This window comes from Thermobia domestica, chromosome 8 (assembly GCF_964235325.1).
Source record: "Thermobia domestica chromosome 8, izTheDome1.hap1.1, whole genome shotgun sequence".
Taxonomy (NCBI): Eukaryota; Metazoa; Arthropoda; class Insecta; order Zygentoma; family Lepismatidae; genus Thermobia; species Thermobia domestica.
Window position 1 is genome coordinate 113,621,725 of NC_137461.1, and position 24,683 is coordinate 113,646,407.

At 34.8% G+C, this 24,683-nt stretch overlaps 2 protein-coding genes across 6 annotated transcripts in view; one reads left to right on the top strand and one right to left on the bottom strand.

The window, feature by feature from the left end:
• The window catches only part of LOC145691813 (uncharacterized), a 108,529-nt gene extending 100,314 nt beyond the window's left edge, over nt 1–8,215 (bottom strand). Inside the window, exon 1 of the mRNA XM_081767125.1 lies at nt 8,088–8,215. The gene's annotated coding sequence lies outside the window, so the exon portion shown is untranslated. The remainder of the gene's footprint in view (nt 1–8,087) is intronic.
• A 1,322-nt stretch (nt 8,216–9,537) lies between these two features.
• The window catches only part of LOC145693150 (uncharacterized), an 80,660-nt gene continuing 65,514 nt past the window's right edge, over nt 9,538–24,683 (top strand). The window contains exons 1-2 of one of the 5 annotated variants that reach the window (XM_081768890.1): nt 10,237–10,569; nt 13,653–13,785. Coding sequence is in view for 1 of the 5 variants with exons in the window: in XM_081768888.1 (XP_081625014.1) it covers nt 10,340–10,361 (22 nt within the window). In the remaining 4 variants the exon portion in view is untranslated. Of the gene's footprint in view, nt 9,756–10,236; nt 10,617–13,652; nt 13,786–24,683 lie in introns of those variants that run through there. The other 4 variants (XM_081768893.1, XM_081768892.1, XM_081768889.1 and 1 more) reach the window with 4 other exon arrangements.

The following is a 24,683-nucleotide window of genomic DNA, read 5'->3' on the forward strand; positions in this document are numbered from 1 at the left end:
AAACTCAAATTTTTTGCATGTTTACTGGTATATTGCTATGTTATCTCTAACATTTATAACCACAATTCCTAATACTATCATTACTACTAACCAAACGTATAGGTGTACATAACTAAATGAAAACGAATTAATGACTATAGACGCCTACCTCACTATTCACATTATTTCGGAGCTTCTCACTGCTTCAAGAAGCCAATTTTTTCAGTATCGTTATGTAGAAATGTTCACACCATTTTTAAGTTCATCTGTACACAAATTGCGGCCACTGCAAATTTTCCTGTTTCTATTATCTGACTGTAAAACTTTCATGACACTAAACACCCGTTCGACATGTACATATTACTGACTGATGTAGCAAGAATATATTGCATTATTTTAAACAGATTTTTTGCACCTGCTTCCTTGAAAAACTTACTCCATAATTTACAATTATTATCAATAATTTTATTATTTCTATCACAGATATTGATGTTACAGATTTCAAAATAGAAAACCCATTGTACAGTCCATTCCAACTGAAACTTTAGTCTCATCCTACTTTTCTCACATCATTAAATATTGTTGCTGAGCGATAATACACACGCAACAATGAAAACAAATTAAATTAAGAAGTTGGCCTTTTGTTGCAATACAACTATGATTCTTATAAATAACTAATAACTCGTAAGTAAAACATAATACAGGATCTACACAAAAGGTATCCAGAGTTTCATGCACTCATCATACATCTCACATGAGAAACAATGGATTATGATACTAATGTAATGAAATGATATTTGCTTTTTTTTTTTTTTTATTATTATCTAGTAGATTTTGATAGTGCATGCTTGGTGGCTCTGCATGTGTTCAACCGAAATTCTATCTTTTGTCATGTTCGTGCGAACATATCTGGTGGGATCGAAGCGAGCGTGTTTGTTATCTGCTGTTCAAGGGATTAAAATCTTATGGTTTTGGAGCATACAACAGATTTTACATGTTCGCAAAGGAAAAAAATCCAAAGGGGGCAGGTCAGGACCACGAGGAGGCCAAGCAATTGGTCGTCCTCTGGTGATCTATCTGCCAAGATACGCCCGGCCTTCAAGATGACTTTCCTTTCAAGACCCTCCCTTTTTTTTCAAAATGTTTCACCACTTACAAATACTTTTATCTGTTGGTAGGGATCCCCTATAATCGCGACAAAAGCTACATTGTATAGTGATCACTAATTTCGCTTCAATTAACCAAATAATGTATTGTGGTTTCTTGATTGAATTTGCACTGCCCGGTCGACATCGTGACGCCAAATACCTTATCTTTTCAGGGGAGTTTCTTCACAACTTGCAGAAAGAAAAATGCATTACCACACAAGACAAAAGACAAGAGTTTAGAATCTCGTACTTCTTATATAAAGATCCTGTATTAAAAGCCATAGATAGCATTGATAGTTTGTTATAAGTAATTTAACATTTAAGCCCGTAGATTCGGTTTCCTTGCCAGTAGAATGTATTTCGAACCCGGACACTCCAGGCAGCGCCCGGAAATTTGTCGATCCCAAATTCAATTAGAATACTTCCAGAGGGAAGAGGAATCTGAAAATACGTTCAGTTTAGCGATTTAGAACTTACTGAAGCTGTAGAAGTAATTCACCTATAGATTACACATTCTATAGCATCTATCAGTAAATATTTAATGGTAAATTTTGGACAGTTACCTAAAGACTAGTAGCATACTTGCTATCCGATTACAAAAATAAATAATAAAAAATCCAAGAGTGACGTGCATCTTCTCCGTCGTTGTACTACCTAGTTAAACTCTGCAGGTTATTACAGAGCACAAGCATTTTTTTTCCTACATCAACATCAAGGAAACTTGTGTCTGATAAGAAAACAGTAGCTTTAATTTCAAAAGCTCTTTACTCACACCCATACGAAACACATTTTGGTATCAGATCTACCAAGAAACCCTTTAAAAGAATAAAGAATCTACGCGTACGTCTATGTTTGCTGGAAATCCATGTAAAAACCGGGCATAGAACATCTGAAATGAGGGGCAGGTGTTTAAATTATTAAAGAACATGGCTGTGCATTTTTACACTAGAATCTAAATTGTCAAATCACTGCTTTAACTATAAGGTCACTCTGAGCGAATTAAGACGTTACAAAGAGAGAAAAAATCATTGTATACATGTTTTCAATTACACGAGTTAAGAAATACAAAAATTGAGAATAAAGGAATAAATAACAGGTTTGATTTTAGACTTACTTCCTAAAATGGAGGCGAATACTGATTCTAATACGTTTTCTGATGAAGTATCTAATTAAATAGCATGGGGTTAATGTGATTTTATGTGTATTTGCTAATTATGCTATTTAATACACATAATTAAATAACAGGTACTCATCTTGCATCCAAAAAATGATTAATTCTTCTTTATATGATTTTAGTCTTCTCTGAGGCCTTTCTTACAAGTAAGGGACCATATGGTTGTCGCGCAAATCAGATGCAGACACACGCCATCTGATTGAGCATGAAAAGATATGGAGAACACAGAAATTTAAGGTGCTAAGGGCCATAGGGAGCGGAGCGAGGAAAGAGGAAACATTGAATGTCGGCAAAATTCAAGAAAGTCAGGAATGACGGGAAAAGTTAATTTCGTGCAAACAGGGAAAGAAAGTCAACCAAAAGAAAAAAACTAAACATAACAAGGGCATCAAGGACGAAGAAAGATCATAATCAGGGCTGCCATCCGGACCGCAGTGTTGCCAGCGCTGCATAACATTGATATGGAAGATATAGCACAGTATAGCAATTCATGCACAAGGAAAAATATTAGTAACACAAAAGACAATTGAAAAGACTCTGTACACGTGCGTAAAAAGGTTTAACGTAGACGTGAGTGAATATTACACCGGCGTGAATACAAATGGAGGAAAATAGAGAACAGTACGCACCATTTGTAGTTTAATTGCAGTTGACGTGAAGATCACGAATGAATGCGTGGTCAACACACAAACATTTCTCGCAGTGAGCACAGCGGATGAAAGCAAGCTGGTCACACGCGTCTCTGCAGCATTCCTCTGTGAGTCCTTTTTCAAAGCAATATGCGGAAGGTATTTCAAACTGTCCAGGATGTTCATTGGAGTAACCACATTTGAAAAACGCAAAGCGTATCATCTTTTGGAATCGCCTAGAGGAAAACTGGTAATGAACAAATGACTGAAGGCGGAGAAATCCTTCACCACCAACCATGCAAACCACCATGGGTTCATCCAGCCCAGGGACCTTCAGATCAAAACCTGCCTTCGGGCAGAACACCGATCATCATCATCATAATGAAACAATGCTCCCAAACACTTGCACCCCCTTCACTTTCATGTCTATATTTGTCCTCCCTCATGTTCATTATTCACTCACGACTATCGTTAAACCTTTTTACGCACGTGTACAGTGTCTTTTCAATTGTCTTTTGTGTTACTAATATTTTTCCTTGTGCATGAATTGCTATACTGTGCTATACCTTCCATATCAATGTTATGCAGCGCTGGCAACACTGCGGTCCAGATGGCAACCCTGATTATGATCTTTCTTCGTCCTTGATGCCCTTGTTATGTTTAGTTTCGTTCTTTTTGGTTGACTTTCTTTTTTCCCTGTTTGCAAGAAATTAACTTTTCCCGTCATTCCTGACTTTCTTGAATTTTGCCGACATTCAATGTTTCCTCTTTCCTCGCTCCGCTCCCTATGGCCCTTAGCACCTTAAATTTCTGTGTTCTCCATATCTTTTAATGCTCAATCAGATGGTGTATGTCTGCATCTGATTTGCGCGACAACCATATGGTCCCTTACTTGTTAGTACCTCTACTACTCTTTCTTTTTGCTTGTTATTAAGGAATCAGACAGCGCCAAAATCAGATAATGAAAAATCAATTACTTTTTTAAAATATATATTAGACGAGTACCCATTAATTAATTAATTAAAGATATACATCCTGTAGCGTCCATTAGCAAATATACACAAAATCATCAATTTGTTCGCCTAGTAATGTTTCTTTCAATTGTTCCTCTAATATTTGCATGGGACACTCAGCCAGATGGTACAGATAGTTAGTTATAAGTAATTTAATATTGAAGCCCGTAGACTTATTTCCTTGCCCTGTAAAATGGATTTCGAACTCGGGCACTCTAGGCAGCGACCGGAGATCCGGCAACTCTAAATTCTACTAGAATACTTCCAAAGGGAAGAGAAATCTGAAAATAGCTTCAGTTTAGCAATTTTATGGAATTATTGAAGAAAGGACAGGGCTATACAGTGGCTTAAGTATTTTTTCACAACACGATGTTCGCATTATCTTTTTGAGTCTCAACTGTGGCAAAAGTGAATAAAGTAATTACATAAGAACACTTTAACCTTATCGTATTTAATTTGATACTGGTCAGATGACACATTACCAGTTTAGCAGTTAATAGAAACCATTGACAAATTGTCGACGAAGATCGAAACTGCTAGAAAGAACTATAGCAACAATTAACAATTATCGACAATACAATTAGCGCTAAAGAAAATAGATTTGTTAACTGACCATTAAGGAAACAATATTATTTTCTATTTAAAAAAAATCATCGTTACCATATTATCAACTCAAAGAAGAAAGAGGAATAATCTACGGAAACAAGAAGGATCATTGGTATTTCTCTCACTACGAATCTTCAACCAAGACGCAAAAATCAACCTTTAACGACGACAATTCTAGGCCATAGGCCATAAAAGGATCGATAATTGGAAAAATCCCCAGGCATAGTATTAAAGGAAGGTTAAATAAAGGATAAGGACTCTATCTCCTTTAATTTAAATGTTAAATCCAATTATAAAGTACTTTTATTCTTTTATAATTACGCAGTTTCCTGGGTATTTATTTTCCTCTGTGTAGCTATATACGTATACATATTCACTTTCTTTTTCCTTTTTCTAGTATTTTCTAGTCAGTTTGTTTTTCTTTATATTTATTTATTTATTGCCCAACTTGACGCTGATAACTACACTAATTAACACATGGGTTATGGAACCCGGAGGTTCAATGCCACGTTCACAAAAGCTCTCTATTGACTTTTGTTCTTAGCCAAATGGATCCAATTTTTACTTTGTATTCCTATTTTTGCGAGATCCATCTTAATATTCTCCTCCCATCTGTGGGCGCTTTCCGATTGGATTTCCAGTTAAAACTTTCAAAGCGTTTCTACTTTCTTCTATTTTGACTACATGACCTGCCCACCTGAGCCTCCTGGATTTGATGATTCTAACAATGTAAATTATGTAGTTATGTAGTTCCTCGTTATGAAGTTTCTGCCATTCTCCATTCCCGTTCCTCTTGAGTCTGAATATTCATCTTAGCATCCTGTACTCAAATAGTTTAACTCTATGTTCTTCCCTCAAAGTAAGGGACCATATTTCGCAACCATACAAAACAACAGGCATAACTACACTACACTATTACTGACAATTTTTATAAGCAGTTTCAGAATCAAATAACCTTGTGTTGTACTGGAAATTTCAGTAAATAAATACATAATCATATTAGGAAAATGATACACAAAAATAATTTGGATATCGGTTACCCACATAGAAAGACTGCTCTATTGAAGACGGTGGATTTTGAAACGAAAATTTAAATAAGGGAGGTTATACTATGTTATGACTAGAAAACCCTTCAACTGTGAGAAAAATTTCTTTTGTTCTAAATATTTCCCGGACAACCCAAGCACTGAAACGTAGGAGCTACTTATGACGCCCTCATAATGATGAAACGGATTCATAGCTACACCACTGGTCAAACGATGCTACATGGACAAAGCTGGAGTCTTATACCACCGTCTTTCCTAGATATAATGGTTAATACGATTTTCCTGCGTGCTGCTTACATGTGGTTATGTAGAAGATTGAAGAGAACAAACTAGACAGAGTGAAAGAGCAGCGAGGATGTGCTAAAAGATGTAGGTAAAAACCGAAGTGTATTGTACTTGATAGGGAAGAGAAAAGCTAATATGATCGGCTCTCTAATAAGACACAACCGCTTCATATATATTATGAAAGGACGTGTAGAGGTAGACCAAGACTTCCATACATCAAGAACGTGTGGATTGATGTCCTCTGCACATCGGCTACTGTGACGCCTACAGCGATAAGAGCTTTCATGTAGAGATGGTAATGATCTCTACTTCACATATTAACTTACACTTTACGCTAAAATAGTTAAAACTACCACTTTAAAACAATTTGCGACTTATAAACCATTATTTCCACAGTTGACTTATAAACCGTTATTTCCACAGAAATAGCAAATTGTTGTAACGTAATTCTTAAAAATAAAAACTCGGCTATTAGCTACTTCCTTGTTTTACATAAATTTACATTTGATAATAATGTTTGTTCTCGTCACTTACATTTTGGAAGAGTTGCACCTAAAGCAATCTGCTCTACAAACTTAATCTCATATCATTATCATCATTATCATCATAGGTATTCTGCCCTTATTGGCAGGTCATTTGCCGCAGCTGAGAAGCTTCCATGCTTCACGGTCCACGGGTAACCTCTTCGTCTTCACGAATAATCTTTCTGTTTTATATCGTCCATTAATTATAGCCCCCTTCGCCCCTCCTCTCTTTCCTGCCACCATTCTCTCTAGCACGTCGCTCATGATAAAATTTCTTTTTACGCAATGTTCCAATCAGTTTCTCTTTCTCTATCAATAATATCTAAACGTGTTCTTTTCTCCCTCATAATTTTTAACATCCTCTCATTCGTTTTCGCTCAACCCACGTAATTCTCTTAGAGGACCAGAAAAGCGTATTTCCAGAATGTGATTTTGAGATAACTTATATAAAAATTTCCTGAATTACGTTCTTTTCTTCATCCAAAATCTTAATAAAACGAAACTGGCCAAAGCTCTAAACATGTATTAATAACTCGTATGTAATAGTTGCAGCAATGTAAAATGGTCTTTATTAAACAAGTAGATAATGCTTAGTGCGCTTTAATGCTTTGGTCAGTGTTGCTACGTTAATACTGTCCAATAGTCCCACATCGAAAACATTCTTTGAATTCTTGTTCCAGATTAGCTTTAGTTAAATATTTATCAGGCAAAATATATTAGTGTACTTGTTTGTCAGTGCAACGTTATTGAAAAATAAGCAAAGTGGACCAAACTTAAATACGTCGTTTATTTCCCTTTTTACTTGATATTTTGTTTTCGTTTACTTCTGAAAGCACTGTTCGGAGACGATTTTTGCAAGAAAAAATCTTGGATGTCTTCTTGCATTCATTTTCCTAGTTTTATTCTCCTTCATATCAATATCAATACGTGAGAATTCAGTTCGTAGTCCTGAAAATTTGCTACCAATAATCACATAGTAAGTGCGTAAAAGATAAAATCACAGACGTACTAACCAAAGTGGAGTTACACTTTTCCGATCCTGAAGATTTTCCTACTAATGAGTTAGCGTATACACTTTCTAACAAATGAGAAAAGAAAAAATAAACTTGTGACAATAATAAAAATATAACGATTTATAAAACACACTACAAATTAGGGTTCTTATTATACATTGGAAGTTAGCCTTCTACTCAAATATACTCTATGCAATCGTATATTTTACGCTTGTATGACAGCAAATCAAACTCACAAAAGGAAAATGGATAAACTCAATCTAATATTGCAACTCTAGAGACTAAGCACTGAGCAAAAGACAGTATTTCATTGAAGTGAATAATATGTCTAGCGCAACTCTCGAACTACTGCTACTTTACTATAATAATACTGATTTTTAAAAATCTACACAGTTGTAAATGCCAGTTGTCGTTCTTACAGGAAATAAGATTATAATCTTCAAAATATATTTAATCCTAAATTATTGCTTAAAAAGTTGACCTAAAATATTCACAAATAAAACAGGAGGATTGACTACTGAGAATAGAGTTTTAAAATCTATTCTAAAATGAAATGAAATGAAATTTTTGAGTTTTACGTCCCACGGTTATACCGGTTAGGCTAAAGGAGACGGAAAATCTATTCTAGCTACATAGACCAGAGTACTAATAAATGTAACAAAAAGCTTACCAGTTGATTCTTTCTTCAGAAACTACTACATATTTGATTCTCAACATGTATTGTATTTTGTCTTCTAGGTGAAAACTGGTCACTCAAAAAAAAAAAAAAAAAAAAAAGTGTTCGAAAAGAGGGGAAGTCGCCCTTCTCCTCCCTGCCCTGGATCCAGCTCAACTATTAAAAATATATATATTATTTTCCTTTAGCTGGATCGAACATAAATCCAGACTGCTCAATACATAACAAAAGGGTAAGGAGTATGAATTACTTTTACTGCGTTATCATAATTTCTTTTATCCGGTATATGCAACAACGATTTATCAGATAGCAATTAATTTCGCACCATTATAGAGCTACTTGAGTTCGCAAATATCAGAATCTTGAAAAGTACACTCTAAGAAAACTTGATATATTTTATTGAGAATATCATGACTGGTAAATAAAAATTATCGACACAGAAGTAATATTTAATCATAAAATGGAACGGTAACTCATATTCAAGATACCATAGGTCTTGTATCCCGAATTGATTTACAATAGTATCATAAATCTACCAAGCCGTGACTGATGGCGTAGTCCTGTAATCCAGCTCTTGGAGGCGAGAATGTGTGGTGGGGAACGACCTATACAGGATGCAAAAAAAAAGTAGGTATACAGTCCCGTACTGATCAACTAATTGCTTTTTATGGGCTATCATTTCTTATTGTTATTCATCAGGTAGACTTAGTTTCTTTATTATTTGTTCGTAATGTGTTTTTATTTCAGAAGAGCCGAAGCAAATAAACACATAAACTAGAATGTTATACTTGACCAATGCACGGGTGTATACCTACTTTTGGGCCACCCTGTATTGTGAGGGTTGATGTCACGTAGGCCTAATGCTCTACGCATCCGCAAACAACGCTGGCACGTAAAACACGCACTGAATCTATATGAAATAACAGGAACAGTTAATATACAATACATACAGCTAATATATATTATGCGCTTTTTTCTTACTTAGTATCGAACGCTCTAGTAAGCAAAGTATTTATTATTATTATTACAGACTTAATTACGGTTCATTTTAGATCAAATCTCACGTTAAAATTTCGTAAATTTATTTCAACATGTACAGGTTGTGTTTGCAATAACCTTAAAACTGACATTCTATTTCCATATCAGGGGTACCGTATGATTGACAGCACATGAAATACATTTATTAGAAATTCTGCTTTAAAAAAAGAATATTTTTATGAGCCTTTAATTGAAAATTTGATACCGAATTTGATCCGCTTCTTTACTCCTCTCTCTAACAAAAGTGTTTCACCATTTTGGTACTATAGCATACTCTGAAAACGACTGCCTTCATTAATAAGGAAGAATAGCCTATACGACGCATATGATAGACAAAACAACAACGAATTTCAATGTATCGGAATCTAATACTTTTACAAATACATTGTACTGATATACTATATCCGTACATACACCTCTTTATACCACAAGCAATTCAACCAATAAGGCACAGATTTCATAATCACATGATTCCACGAGAAATTTTTACATTTGGAGTTAAATATTACAGGCTATTAGTGTACTTCTCTAGAGAAGAAACCTATTTTGTTTCTTAAAAACAGGGCGGCGGAACTATCTCACAACTGCTCTCTCCTATTTCTCCGAAGCTGAGTGTACGTAATGGTAAGGAATGCATCAATATGATTGGCATTTATGTAGCATGATTGCATAATAAGGTATAAGCAAATATGCTGTGTAGATAGGTGTCGCAATAGAATCAAAAGATTCAAGATTCAAAAGGTTCATCCTTTGTCTGTGTTCAATGCTAGATCTATTTGTGATCTATTGCACCTTATTAGATTGAAGGAGGAATCATTTACTGCTACGCTAGTGAATTACATACATATAAAATATATGTAGATTATAATTATAAATTCACTGACAGTAAAGATTAATGTATACTCTATAAATCCACGGCGATTTATAACGCGTGTAGAATTCTTGATTGAATAATAATAATAATAATAATAAAGCTATTGATTCAAAATGTTCTATGCAGATCGAATAGGTATTAAACACAGTAAGGAGGAAAAAAATCCGTGACAAAAAATATAACAAAATTTTTATATTCTGTTTTATTAAAACAAAAAACGCGGATTTTCGCTGTTTATTTGTTTATTTTTTCCACGAAATGAAATTGCAACATTAACGCGAACAAAGGGCTCGCTTCTTGGACGACCACATGACTCTAGTAGTGGTAATGTTTTATGCACTTCACGTGCACACATGGTAAGCGTAGCAGATGAGTGGGAGTGGTGAATAAATAAAATGAAAGTAATGTTGAGCAATTAATGTTTCTAAACGAAAAGAAGAGGACTTATAGCATTTGCAACATCCTGACAATGATTTTTTTCAGAAATATGTAGTTGCGAAAAGGATCTGATGAGGATAGCTGACAACGAGAGAGTGGGCCCGTGGTGAATACGTGAGTCAGGAGGTTTGTCATAGCTTTTTGTTAAAAGTCTTCCGATATATTCAATGCAGGTGTTTTAATAGGTTTTTTTTATATAGGTTTATCATTTCGTATTATTAAATGGAAAACTAAAGTCAGTGCCAGCTGATATTTGTGATCGTTTTAATAGGTTTGTTTTCGTGATAATATTCGAGAATAATAGAAATGCAAAAAACAAGAAAGTATATGTGTACCTACTGTAATTATTAGTTGCATAGTTTCCTATGTCTGCAGGGACGGATAAAAAATAACCTTGCACATTATATGTAATATATTGCCGGGGGAAAGTTAGGATAATTTACAGACAAGATACTTGTTATCTGCCATAGCTATACAATACTATATGAAATCACAAAAGATCCGTCCTGAGATAGGATCGATCGTATAATAGGAAAATACTTGTACATTGCATTTTTTTTAAAAATATTTAATAGTGCAAGTAATTATTTTTCAGTATAAGAAAATCTAGTATCGGTTCACTATAATCCATATTATTGTTATTTATGGTAATATTACTGCTGATGAGTTCCTCTTACAAAATTCCGTTCTTTTACCTTTCATGTTCTTTCATATAAGAATAAAACATGGGATGAGTAATTCAGCAAACGAATGACTACAGTATAAATGACCATCACAAACAGCAACTAATGTTCTTGTTCTGTATGAACTGCGTCAGTCCCAGTCAAAAGTACTATTAAATTGTATAAGCTTTGTCTGGTAAGTACCTTTTACCTTTGCAGATGCAAAAGAAGTGCCGAGGATTGTCTCCTTCGGGATTAAGGTCAACAGAAGAAATGTCACTGATTCCTTCACTCTGGTGACTGGCTCCTTGTTCAATCCCAGGCTATGGGTATATGTGGTGGACAACATTGTAGTCTTGGGTTTTTTGAAGTTTTTCCGTTTCATCCCGCATTCTCATTCCATCAATTATTTCGTGATCATTTACTTTCATTAATCGAGTTTTCCCGCATGACTACGTAGATAGTATACGCACTTTTTGCGTTCGAGAGCTGGGTTCGATTCCTAATCCCACGTTAGTTACCCCTCATATAGCCTGCTAAACGGGCACCAAATTCAAATCAGTCAAATCCAAAACTTCATTAATTATCTGTTTACTTTGGCCTGAAGAGCATAGTAGTGATATGTTAAATTGAAAATTTATTTAAAAAGAAAATTAAGGTACGAAATGCTTATTACGCTCAATAGATTTTTCAAATTATCTGTTAAGGGATCCCTCTGGTTCGGATTCCACGTTAAGCTGTAGGTCCACCTCTCATATAACCTTGATGCTGAAAAAAACACTGACTTGAATTCAGCGTCCTTTCCAGGATCGAGGCTATGTGAGACGTGGACCTGAACTCCCGTAAATTGAATCCAGGTCTCCCACGCAAACGGCACGTTCGTTAAGCTCTTATCCACGAGAGAGCTCAACGCTAAACTAATCAAACCAAGCAATCTCTTATGTTGAGTATTGTTAAACTGCACGTGTTAAAGCTCTATATAGCTATAAAACTCTTGTTTTAACTGCTGTGTTAATAACAAAACCAGTTTTCATCCAATGCACATTAGTGTCAGATGACGCATTTTTTTTTTTTTTTATTAGTAGCTACATTGCAAAATGTCTATTCCAATTATTTATATGAAATTGAAGCTTTTCTAAATGACTATGGAATACGGAATTGAAGAATGCCCTTTTTCGCATTATTTGTACTGATCGTGAAGGTGTGTGAAATACTGACAAGTATGACACACACATTTCAGCTCTATGATACAGCATAGGCCAAGTTTTGAAACAAAGGCCGTAGAGTTTGATTTGACCTGTTAATAGTTCTTATTTTATTGTACACTGAATTGCATTCAGTGTGAATACACACGCAAAGCCTAAAAATCCGCGAAAATAGAAAATTTCGGAATCGTTCCCTTCAAATTGGTTATCTCCACTAGGAGAATAGCAATATTGAACCCATACTAGGGGATGATTAATTAGAGTGAATTTTGACAGGTCAATTAAATCGGTTAGAAACCAAAAGTGTTCTTAAACCAAGAAAAACATAGCGCCGTGTACACATCCTAACTAACTTTACTGTTTGAATACAAAAATTCAAAAAGTAAAAGAAGAAAAACTCGAATATTATCAGTATTAACGGAAATTTCGCACGTAACTTCTTTCGATTGCTCTTTTCGGGTTTATCGACATACGGTAATTGAGATCTGACGAGTTCGAATTTCTCTAATCCTGAAACAGTCATCAACTTTCACTTTGCTTTTGTTGTTTTTTTCTTACTTGTTTTTGGAAATTTTCTCTGTATTAGCATGCTCTTAATAGTAGCTATGAAGCCCAGTTAAGACATCAGAATGTGCTCTTATTAATCCAACATAAATATTAGGTGCATTCATTAGTTCGGTTGAATTGAAATTTAGCGTTCCTCTCGGCACTGACGTTATATGAGATAGTCTTCAGTTTAAGGTGGAATTCGGACCACCATAATCCGTTCAAATTTCGAGGCTCCGGGAATCGAATCCCGGACTACGTACACCAGAGGCGCATGTCCTAGCCACTAGACCAAGACTTAACTTCTTATCCAGTTTCATTGAGTAATTACCATGACTGTATGAGTTCTGATTTTTCGTGATACATGTTCATGATATAGTAGGTTAATAACTAAGTAAGAGGTAGACTGATTGGATACGAATATGTCTAAAGACCTAAACACCAATCGTGGTGAAAATCTGATATGACTGAATATTTCAGTTTTATTAAGATGTGCTTTCAGAAACTCAATATCTTAGAATTAGACTTTTGAGTTGTAAGTTAGGGCAGTATTGGTGTGCCCAAAATGCTCCTAAAATCATCATATAGTTACGAAATACAGATATAATAATAACATTAAATCATTTTTTATTATTACTTTTAGAGTGAGGTAAATGATCAAATTAGAAAAAAATAAAATATGATTCTAAGGAAATGGTTTATTTTAGATATAATGACTTGTTTCAAAGAAATTTATGTAATAGATGGAATTTTTATCAGGCTGAAAACAAACCATTTCTGCTTTATATACTTGTAGCGACCAGGAATAGTGTATATACTGACGAACGTTTATTGCTGTGGCGATGAACTGTGGGTTTTCACTTAGTAGTCGACGGGAAGGTTCTAGAATGCTGGTCTGTACATATAGGTGAAGATGGCTTAGTAGACAGGTTGGTTTCTTTCTTTATCAAAGCTCAATGCTCAATCGACACAGTAATGCCGCGCGAGCGATAGCGGGTTAGTAGCCAAGTTGATTACTTTCGTTATTACAATTCAATGGATGTGAACCAGTGTTCTAGAAGCCTGCCGTAGTCGGCAGGCGTAAGTTCTACGTATATTGCAAACTTACTTTTTATCATCTGAGTAGAGCCTATATTTGCTTACTATTAAGTAGATTTGTTCTACTTTCTTTTAAGTTACAGCTTTTTTTCTTTACAAAAGAAAAAGAAATATTTCCGTCTTTGAGACAGTGACAAGGTAGGCCAACGGAAAACGAATTTTTCTATATTATATGTTTTGTTCATATTTTCTATTGTAGCATTACAACAAAAGAAAGTAAACTGCATCTATTGATTCATTCTTCAGATATAGAACGCATAAAAGATCTGTCGTAAGTAGAGCTATGAGGTTTTTCTTACAGTGCTCGATCGTAAAGACGTTTCCCATAATGACAATTGGAAAGTTGCTTTGCTTTCTTCTTCAGATTGTGAAAGTGCTTGAAATATAAATTTTGTATAATATACTTTTTTAGAGTATGTACTAAGAAGTATATTTATTTTTGTTACGTAGTTTCTGAATTAGTCTTTCATTTGAGCACGTAGAATGAAAATCATTACTGAGTACTCTACTGCCAATGCTTGTTGTGGACCATTTACCTATCGTAGGTACTATGTGGAGCCAGTAATAGTGGTTTGTGAACCGTTCAAAGTTTACATACTATTGACTGTTGTTACTTTCACATTCATGTTCTGCTGTTTCATATTTGTGACATTAAGTATCTTAGCTCGGTGCTTTTACAAATATCTAAAGACAATTGGAGGTTTAGTTTTAATCGAACTTAAAAATAGGATAACAGAACAAAGCTATCACAACAAAATGCACCAATATGAAGTAATGAATCTATGCAAGAGAAACACTCTGATGATTCATAAAGGAGCTGCAAAAAAGGGATGAGCGAATTCTGTCTGTACAGGATCAAATTAAGCAACCACAAAATGAGTGAACATCCTAAACCTAACCAAACTATACAATTTAGGAATGACACATCAACAAATCTGAGTTTGAACAGCAGGAATCAAGTACGCTACGTACGCAATAGATGTAAAAGCTGCTTCAAACCAAGGCACGAAATAATACAAATGTGTTCAGCCATCGAAAAGCAATGCCACCGTTTGATGTTAAATAACCTACACTTGTTCCACTATAGTATCAGTGGACAAGTTGCATTTTCAGTTTAAGGAATTACCGTGGACCTATAGTACAATAAATGGTTAGTTTCCTGAATGCTCAGGAAAAGGTCACTGTTACTTCGAACAAGGTTCTTATGATGCAGACAGGTAACGCCTCTAGTATTACAGAGAGTCTGTTATTAACGGCAGATTTTGATTTGTCATCCATGAATGAAGAAACAACTTAGTTACAGAGCAGAACTAGGGATGGTGGAGGCTTACTAAACTGTTATTAATTACTTTACTCTGGTTTCCAGTGACTAAATTAACCAAAGAAACAACGAAACCAAAAGAAAAGTTCAGGTTCACTTAAACCGAAGAATAATTCAAGATCCGAGTGTGGCAAGAATCATGATAAAGGAGCAAACGTTCTTGCAAGAAACGAGAGCGATGAAGCAGTTGAAATAATGGAAGGCGACGTGAAAGGCAACACAGAAGATGACAGCATGAAGAGATCTATTTGGAGGAGATTATGAAAAAAAAAAAAAAAAAAAAAAAGTAACAGGAGGAATGAAACACAATCAAAGAGGACTCTCATAGTTCCTATTGTTTAGTAGATGAACCACATAAAGAGAGAACAAGCTAGCAAAATCAAAAGCAAAAATGGTCAAACATTAAAAAAAAAAAAAAAAAAAAAAAGTGAACAAAGAATGCGACAAAGGGATAACAGGAGTGCTAATGTAGTGGCAGCAGTAAAAGCTCCGAGGCAATAAGGTGCGCTCTTTGGAAAAACGGAACAAATTCGAAAGTACATAGTGTAACATCAAAGAAAAATTACAGATGTAATTTCTTTATCAAGAGGTCTACGAGGAATACATATTCCTCGGAGAGAATTGATGTTGGGTATTGTAATAAGCTTGTAGTCCTGGCTACAAGTAGACGGAAAATACAAATATTAATAGATGTCGTCTCAGTTTTGACCTCCAAAGGCCGTTTAAATGCGCGCTGCACCAATTAAGGAGTCAGTCCTGGCAGTTACAGAAATAAAGAAAGCTTTCTGTTGTGGATCACCATTTTACACAAGAAATCATTCTTTTCTCTCAACAAAACTGTTTAGGTTCCAATTTAGTGAAAATTAACGGCAATTGATGCATTCGGTTACGCGGCTATTGTCGAATTCGGAGAGACATCTAGCATATGTCAGTAGAAATTATGTGACGTATCCTGTTAAAATGAAATCCCCACGGATATGCCGTGTAGGCTAAAGGATATGATAATGATTGGAATCAATGAAATAGTGGAATGAGGTAAGTGGGAGGGAACGGAAGAACTCATGCACGCGGTGTTTGTCAACCAATTGGCGCAAGCCGGAATAGAACCAGGATTCTCACACACCATAGGTGAACGCTCTACCACTGAGCCACCACGGCTTCAACGTACCTTTTTAAGTGATATGCATATCAGTCGCGATCGATTCGTAATTGTAAGGATATAAAGCTCTGAATTTGGGTCCATCTTTTTTATGCATGCTGTATAGTCTTGCTTAAAAAAAAAAAAAAAAAATTAATTTCAGAGTGTAATCACATTTATCTTAATGTTACAAGGACTTAATGGAATCTTCAATGGTCGTTCATATTGGTACATTGCTTGGAGGAACAAATCTATAGAAAGTGTATAGCTGAAAGAATAAGTTCATATAACTATTGCTTTCTTCTTCTTCATGGCGTATTGGTCAAGACGACACGTACGGTATCCATGAAAGGGAAGTCGCTAGAGAGAAACAAAACTAGAAAGAGGTCGTTGAGCGTTGCAAAATGTAAAAGTCTTTAACGACTGACATGTTTGATAATTATTTATGTTACAGATAAATGTAGTTGCTTAATATCTAATTTTTCTAGTCATGATCTCAATTAAGAAAAAAGTAAAAAGGAAAAAAAATACACACAAGCGCACAGATTCTATTAATCTCTTCTTTAGACATGAATTTTATCGTGCTAGGGCTAAAGCGTGTAAGTAAAAAATTGTACTGTTTTTCTATCTAGTGGAATATTTAACAACATTTTTTAAACTGGAAATATTCATTCCCAACTTCATTGTTTGCTTGTTATTGTTGTTATGGCACGGTGGCTAAGTAGTAGAGCCCTTACCTCTGGTGCGTGGCGTACCTGATTCGATACCCGGCCAAATAAGTGTGTGGTCTACTACATCGTGTCCGTGGGTTTTCTCGGGTACTCCAGTTTCCTCCCACATTCTCATTCTACGAATTCTTCTGTCATTCACTTGTCTTAATCATCTCTCCCGTAGGCTAAAGGATGTAAGTGGAACGTTTTCATTTTCAGATATCTTCATTCTAGATGGTAACTATGGTTGCTAAAAATTCACTAAATTGAATCGTGGAGTTTCTGTACTATAGTTAGTTTCATTTCGTGCCCTCAGAAAACAAAGTTAGATAAAGATAATGAAAAAGTGAAGAGATCAAATTTACTGAATGTTATGACCAGAAATAGTATCAACTGTAGAGCAATTGGATAAGAATGCGATTGTATGAACTGGGATAAAAGGGGCGCGTATTCATGACTTCTTTCAAATGCATCATGTCTTTCAACGGTAGTATAGTTTTAAAGGGATAAAGGCTTTATTTCTGGTCTTATCTTCTGAAATGAAACCCTACGCATAGTACTATACTTACGTACGTGTTTTGTATCCTTAACAGTGTGACTGTATTAAGAAAATAGATAATTTCGTTTCATTTCATTTCTTGTTATTATCATGCTTCATCTGAAAAGTTCTTCGTTGTTTGTGTGTTCAACTCAGTTTTTGTTCCTTTCTTCCTTATACCCGACTTCTAAGGTTTTGTGTACGATTTATTATTTTCCTTTAGTACGCATTTTTCTATATAGTACAATATTACAGTAACTTTTTTGTTCCTTTGTTTGCTAGGTTAGTGTGTTCTACTTTTTAATCTCGAACTTGAGAAGACAACCTTAATTACAATTATTAATAGGAACTTTTGATTAGTGCTTTTGTCTTTTGATAAAACAAAGAAAACTAACTACAAGAAGTTTGTCCATAATGATGGAAGTTATTTCCTTTCCACCCGCGTCCTAACTCTTGTAGAGCGATAGTTACGTAGATAGCCTAGTTATTTTTATCAGCCGTCTTCTCTGTATGTAAGCTATCTGCGCATGATCGCATGATGTACTGACAAAATCTTGGATAATGACAAGCTTAAGCGATGCCTGTATTACAACTTTCCGATTTAATACTAAAATTGTTATTCATTTGGTAATTTTTATTTCCTCTCTTTTCTCTTTGATGCGAAATCCCTTTTCTTTGCTTTCAAAAATGTTGGGCAGTTGCGACAACCTTTCTTATAAATATCATTTCCTTAGACTGACTGATATGGATTGTTTGAAAATATAGTTTCCAATGAATATTTCATAAACGACGAAGCTTTTCTATTATTATTCTGTGTTCAGTTCCATGAAGAAAACGACCTTTAACTGAAAAAGCAAAGAAGGTTGGTAGCAATATGCTTAACTTTGTACTCTTGGTCCTCTTCTTTTGCGTTTATATTGATGTTTTAAGTCGCGCGGGAGTCATGTTCGCAGCCGTTTCTTACCTCTTGCAGACTGGAATTCCTAGTTAACATTCCTCATTAACAGTTTTTGGCTGCCCTGTAAAGAAAATGAGCCAAAATTATTCCCGGATCAAAGTAGTTTCACAACACTTATTACAGTGTTACTACTCGGAATGGAAGTGCTAAAAACGTAACAAAGTTTTCTGTGAAACTAGTTCCATCCGGGACTTATTTGGGCTCATTTTCTTTACAGGACACAAAAACAGTTCAGTGTTACGGGAGTTTGGTGTAAACCAAGGACCGACAATCGTTATTCATGTTGGAAATCATCAATTGAGAGCCAAGCAGCCTTCTAACTTGGGAGTTCATCAACGTCGTCCATTCGCATGGATGTCATCCATTGTCAGCTTTTGAGTAATGTCAAGATTGAGTTCGGTAATCTCTTATTGTTACTTTCTACAAGGAAGTTCTTGTAGGCGTAAGAACTTTGTAATCAGCAGTTTTAGCAACCTCTAGTATCTTTACTCCTTGCTTCGTCACAGTCTCACACACGATGCTTTTAAGTTTGCTTTTGATTAGATCAGGTGCTTTCTCAATGAAATTGAACTTATTGGCCCCTCAGAATCATGCTACTTCGAGACATTGTCCGCTACGTTCATTTACTTGTTTGCCATCGCCACGATGAGAAAATATTGGCTTTCGAAAGTAAGTACTTTGACAGCAAACATTAGCAGCTCAGTTGGAAGCTTAGCTGTTTTGGGTTGAATCAACTACACGAAGAAATGCGGACTTTGTCAGTGTCATTTTGGGTGATTGACCACTTCCATTAGGAATGAAAACCTAGGAATTCTAGCCTACAAGAGGTAAGAAACTGTTGCGAACAAGACTCTCAACGAGTTGAACATAAACTAGAAAAAAGGACCAAGGATGGAAAGGTAAGTACATTGTTATATATTAAGATGAACTGTATAGCATCTATCATTAATTATACGATTAGTAGCGTTTTACCAGTTGTTGTGTCGCGTAAACAAATATCGTTCGAGGGAAATTCAGGCAGATTAGTCTTCTTAAAATAAAAAGTTTTCTTTGGTGTGCAGCCACTCATTATAGAAGGATACAATCTGTCACATATTATTGTGGGTATGGCTAAATTGAGAGTTACTGTGTGTAATGATAACCAGCATTTCATAACTACTCTTGCTGATTTTGATGTTCTTTGAAAAACAAGGCTAAGTTGAATTTAAAAAAAACAAACAAAAAAAAAAAAAACTTTCGATGACGAAGGCGATATGATTGGTTGCCGAAACCATTCTAGGAAAATAACAGTCTTATTAGGTTTTTCAGGGCACATAATAGGTGAACATTAGTTAATCTTAACAAAATGTGCTAGATTGTATCTTTATTGAAGTAAAATATTTTAATCGATCCTTTGTACATTTTTAAATACTGGTACCTCCAATATTGTTATTTCTAGTCTGTCAGTGGTTTTCCGTTCGTGTTGATGGCAGAAATGTTTCGTAAATTAAGTGATGTGATTTTTTTTTTTTATTACAGAATACACTTTATTTCCATAATGGCTTCTTTCCCTGTATCCTTGTTCCTATTCTCGTAGTTTTTGTCTTCACTAAAGATACTATAGAATTACCGAAAACTGTTACCTATTCTATTTTCATTCCTCCTGCTATTTTTTCTTTCTTTTTCTTTTTTTAAACGTATATATTATGTTCTTTACATGCTCCTTTCAAGTCTCCTAGCATCATGGTAATTTTCAGTTCAGAGCATATAAAAAGAGCTGGAGACAATACATACCAATCCTTCTACCGCTCTGTTGACTCTTTTTCACATTATTTCCTGAATAGATATTGACTAATCTTGTGATGTGCAAAACCCTTCTTTTTTAATTACATTCATTTTTTCCTATTATTTGTTGTTTATTCAAACTTCTACAAGTTCAATAAGTAAATAAATAAAAAATAAACGAACAGTCATAATGTAATATGATGTGATTGTCTAGAGCAGTGTTCCTCATACTGCATCTGAGTATGACAGTGGACTTCGCAGTATGTCCTGGTTCTTAGATTGAAGTTCAGTCCAAGAAAAAACAGAAAAAGTAAAATTTAAGGTTATTCATTACGTCCAAATAGTTTGTGTCTAAAACGGTAGATGGCGCCACCGTCACCAATGTTAACATATGCAACTAATAAAATTAAAACAATCAAAAATAAAATGAACAATTCAAAAATTAGGCAAAAACGGATATAATCTGGTTAATGGACGTTACAAAATCTAGGGAATGGTACGTGTCGATTTCCCTTATTGTTATTAGTTTCATTGTTAGAGGCCACCATTGTTAAGTAAACAATCAACTTTATCTGCCGTACTTTTTACCAGAAACTGACCAAACTTTACACACCCATTTAAGATTGAAATATCTAGGGAATGGTACGTGTCGATTTCACATATTGTTGTTAGTTTCATTGTTGAAGACCACCATTGTTAAATAAACAATCAACTTTATGTGCCACACTTTCTAAAATAAACTGACCAAACTTGGCTCACCCATCCGATTAGCACAGATACATCTAGCGAATGGTACCTGTCGAATGTTCGACAGGTTTCATTGTTCGAGGAAACCATTGTTAAACAAACAATTGCTGGATTTTTCCATTGTTAAATAAACAATTAACTTTATCTGCCATACTTTATACTACAAACTAACCAAACTTGGCATACTCATTTACAATTGAGACATCTATGGAACCGTACGTGTCTATTTCACTTATTGTTGTTAGTTTCATTGTTAGAGGACATCATTGTTAAATAAAGAATCAACTTTATCTGCCACACTTTCTACCAGAAACCGACAAAACCTTGCACACTCATTTAAGATTGAAATATCTAGGGAAAGATATGTGTCGGTTTCTCATATTGTTGTTAGTTTCATTGTTCAAGACCATCATTGTTAAATACTCAAGCGTTGGATTTCTACATTGTTAAATAAACGATCATCTTCATCTGCCATACTTTCTAACACAAACTGACCAAACTTGGCGCACCCATCGGATTACCACAGAGATATATACTGAATGGTACCAATCAATTACTCATATTGTTGTTAGCTTCATTCTTCGAGGCCACCATTGTTAAACAATCGTTGAATTTCTCCATTATTAAATAAACAATCAACTTTATCTGCCATACTTTCTACCACAAACTGACCAAACTTGCACAATCATTTACGATTGAGATGTCGATGGAACGGTACGTGCCGATTTCACTTATTGTTGTTAGTTTCATTCTTAGAGGCCACCATTTTTAAAAAACAATCAACTTTATCTGCCACACTTTCTACCAGAAACTGACCAAACTTTGCACACGCATTTAAGATTGAAGTATCTAGGGAATGGTACGTGTCGATTTCACATATTGTTGTTCTTTCATTGTTAGATGCCACCATTGTTAAATAAACAATCAAGTTTTTCTGCCACACTTTCTACCACAAACTAACAAAAATTTGCAGAATCATTTAAGATTAAGATATCTATGGAATGGTATGGGTCGATTTCACATATTGTTGTTTGTTTCTCTGTTAAAGGCCACCATTGTTAAGCAAACAATCAACATTAATGGCCATACGTTCTACCAGAAACTGACCAAACTTTGCACACCCATTTAAAGTTGAAATATCTACGGAATGCTATGTGTCGATTTCACATATTGTTGTTAGTTTCATTGTTGTAAGACACTATTGTTAAATACATAATCGTTGGATTTCTTCATTATTAAACAACAATCAACTTTATCTGCCATATTTTCTACCACAAACTAACCAAACTTGCACAATCATTTACGATTGAGATGTCGATGGAACGGTACGTGCCGATTTCACTTATTGTTGTTACTTTCATTCTTAGAGGCCACCATTTTTAAAAAACAATCAACTTTGTCTGCCACACGTTCTACCAGAAACTATCCAAACTTTGCACACGCATTTAAGATTGAAATATTTAGGGAATGGTACGTGTCAATTTCACATATTGTTCTTTCATTGTTAGATGCCACCATTGTTAAATAAACAATCAAGTTTTTCTGCCACACTTTCTTCCACAAACTAACCAAACTTGCACAATCATTTACGATTGAGATATCTATGGAATGGTATGGGTCGATTTCACATATTGTTGTTAGTTTCATTGTTAGAGGACACAATTTTAAGTAAAGAATCAACTTTTTCTGCCGTACTTTCTACCACAAACTGACCAAACTTTATACATCCATTTAAGATTGAGATATCTAAAGAATAGTACGTGTCGATTCCACATATTCTTGTTAGTTTCATTACTGAAGGCCTACATTGTTAAGTAAACAGTCAACTTTATCTAACACACTTTCTAACACAAACTGATAAAACTTGGCACACCCATCGGATTACCACAGAGATATCTACTGAATGGTACCAATCGATTTCACATGTTGTTAGTTTCACTGTTCGAGGCCACCATTTTAAAACAATCGTTGGATTTCTCCATTATTAAATAAACTATCAACTTTATCTGCCATACTTTATACTACAAACTAACCAAACGTGGCATACTTATTTTCGATTGAGATATCTATGGAATGGTACGTGTCGATTTCATTTATTGTTGTTAGTTTTATTGTTAGAGACCGCCATTTTTAAATAAACAATCAACTATATCTGCCATACTTTCTACCAGAAACTGACCAAATTTTGCATACCCCTTGAAAGTTGAAATATCTACGGAATGCTATGTGTCGATTTCACATGTTGTTAGGTTCATGATTGATGGCCACCATTTTTAAATACAGAATCGTTGGATTTCTCCAGTGTTAAGTATACAGTCAACTTTTGTCTGCCATATTTTCTACCAGAAACTAACCAAACGTGGCACACTCATTTACGATTGAGATATCAATGGAATGGTTCGTGCCGATTTCACATATTGTTGTTAGTTTCATTGTTGAAGGCCACCGTTGTTAAGTAAACAATCAACTTTATCTTTCGTACTTTCTACGAGAAAATGAAGAAACTTTGCACACCCATTTAAGATTGCAGTATCTAGGGAATGGTACGTGTGGATTCCACATATTGTTGTTAGTTTCATTGTTGAAGGCCACTATTCTTAAATAAACAATCAACTTTATCTGCCATACTTTCTAAAAAAACTGACCAAATTTGGCACACCCATCGGATTTGCACAGAGATATCTACTAGTCGATTTCACATATTGTTTTTAGTTTCATTGTTCGAAGCCACCAATATTAAATAAACAATCGTTGGATTTCCCCATGGTTAAATAAACAATCAACTTTATCTGCCACACTTTCAACCACAAACTAACCAAACTTGGCACACTCATTTAGGATTGAGATATCTCTGGAATGGTACGTGTCGATTTCATTTATTGTTGTTAGTTTCATTGTTAGAGACCAGGTTTGTTAAATGAACAATCAACTATATGTGCCATACTTTCTACCAGAAATTGGCCAAATCTTGCACACACATTTAAGATTGAAATATCTAGGGAAACATATGTGTCGATTTCTCATATTGTTGTTAGTTTCATTGTAAAGATCACCATTGTTAAATAAACATTCGTTGGATTTCTCCATTGTTAAATAAACGATCAACTTTATCTGCCATACTTCTACCACAAACTAAGCAAACTTTGCACACTCATGAACGATTGAGATATCTATGGAATGGTATGTGTCGATTTCACATATTGTTGTTCTTTCATTGTTGAAGGCCACCATTGTTAAATAAACAATCGTTGAATTTGTAAATTGTTACCTAAACAATCAACTTTATCTTACACTCTTTCTACCACAACTAACCAAATTTGGCGCACTCATTTACAATTGAGACATCTATGGAACAGTACGTGTCGATTTCACTTATTGTTGTTAATTTCATTGTTAGAGGCCACCATTATTAAATAAAGAATCAACTTTATATGCCATACTTTCTAGCAGAAACTGACCAAACCTTACACACTCATTTAAGATTGAAATATCTAGGGAAAGATATGTGTCGATTTCTCATATTGTTGTTAGCTTCATTGTTGAAGACCACCAT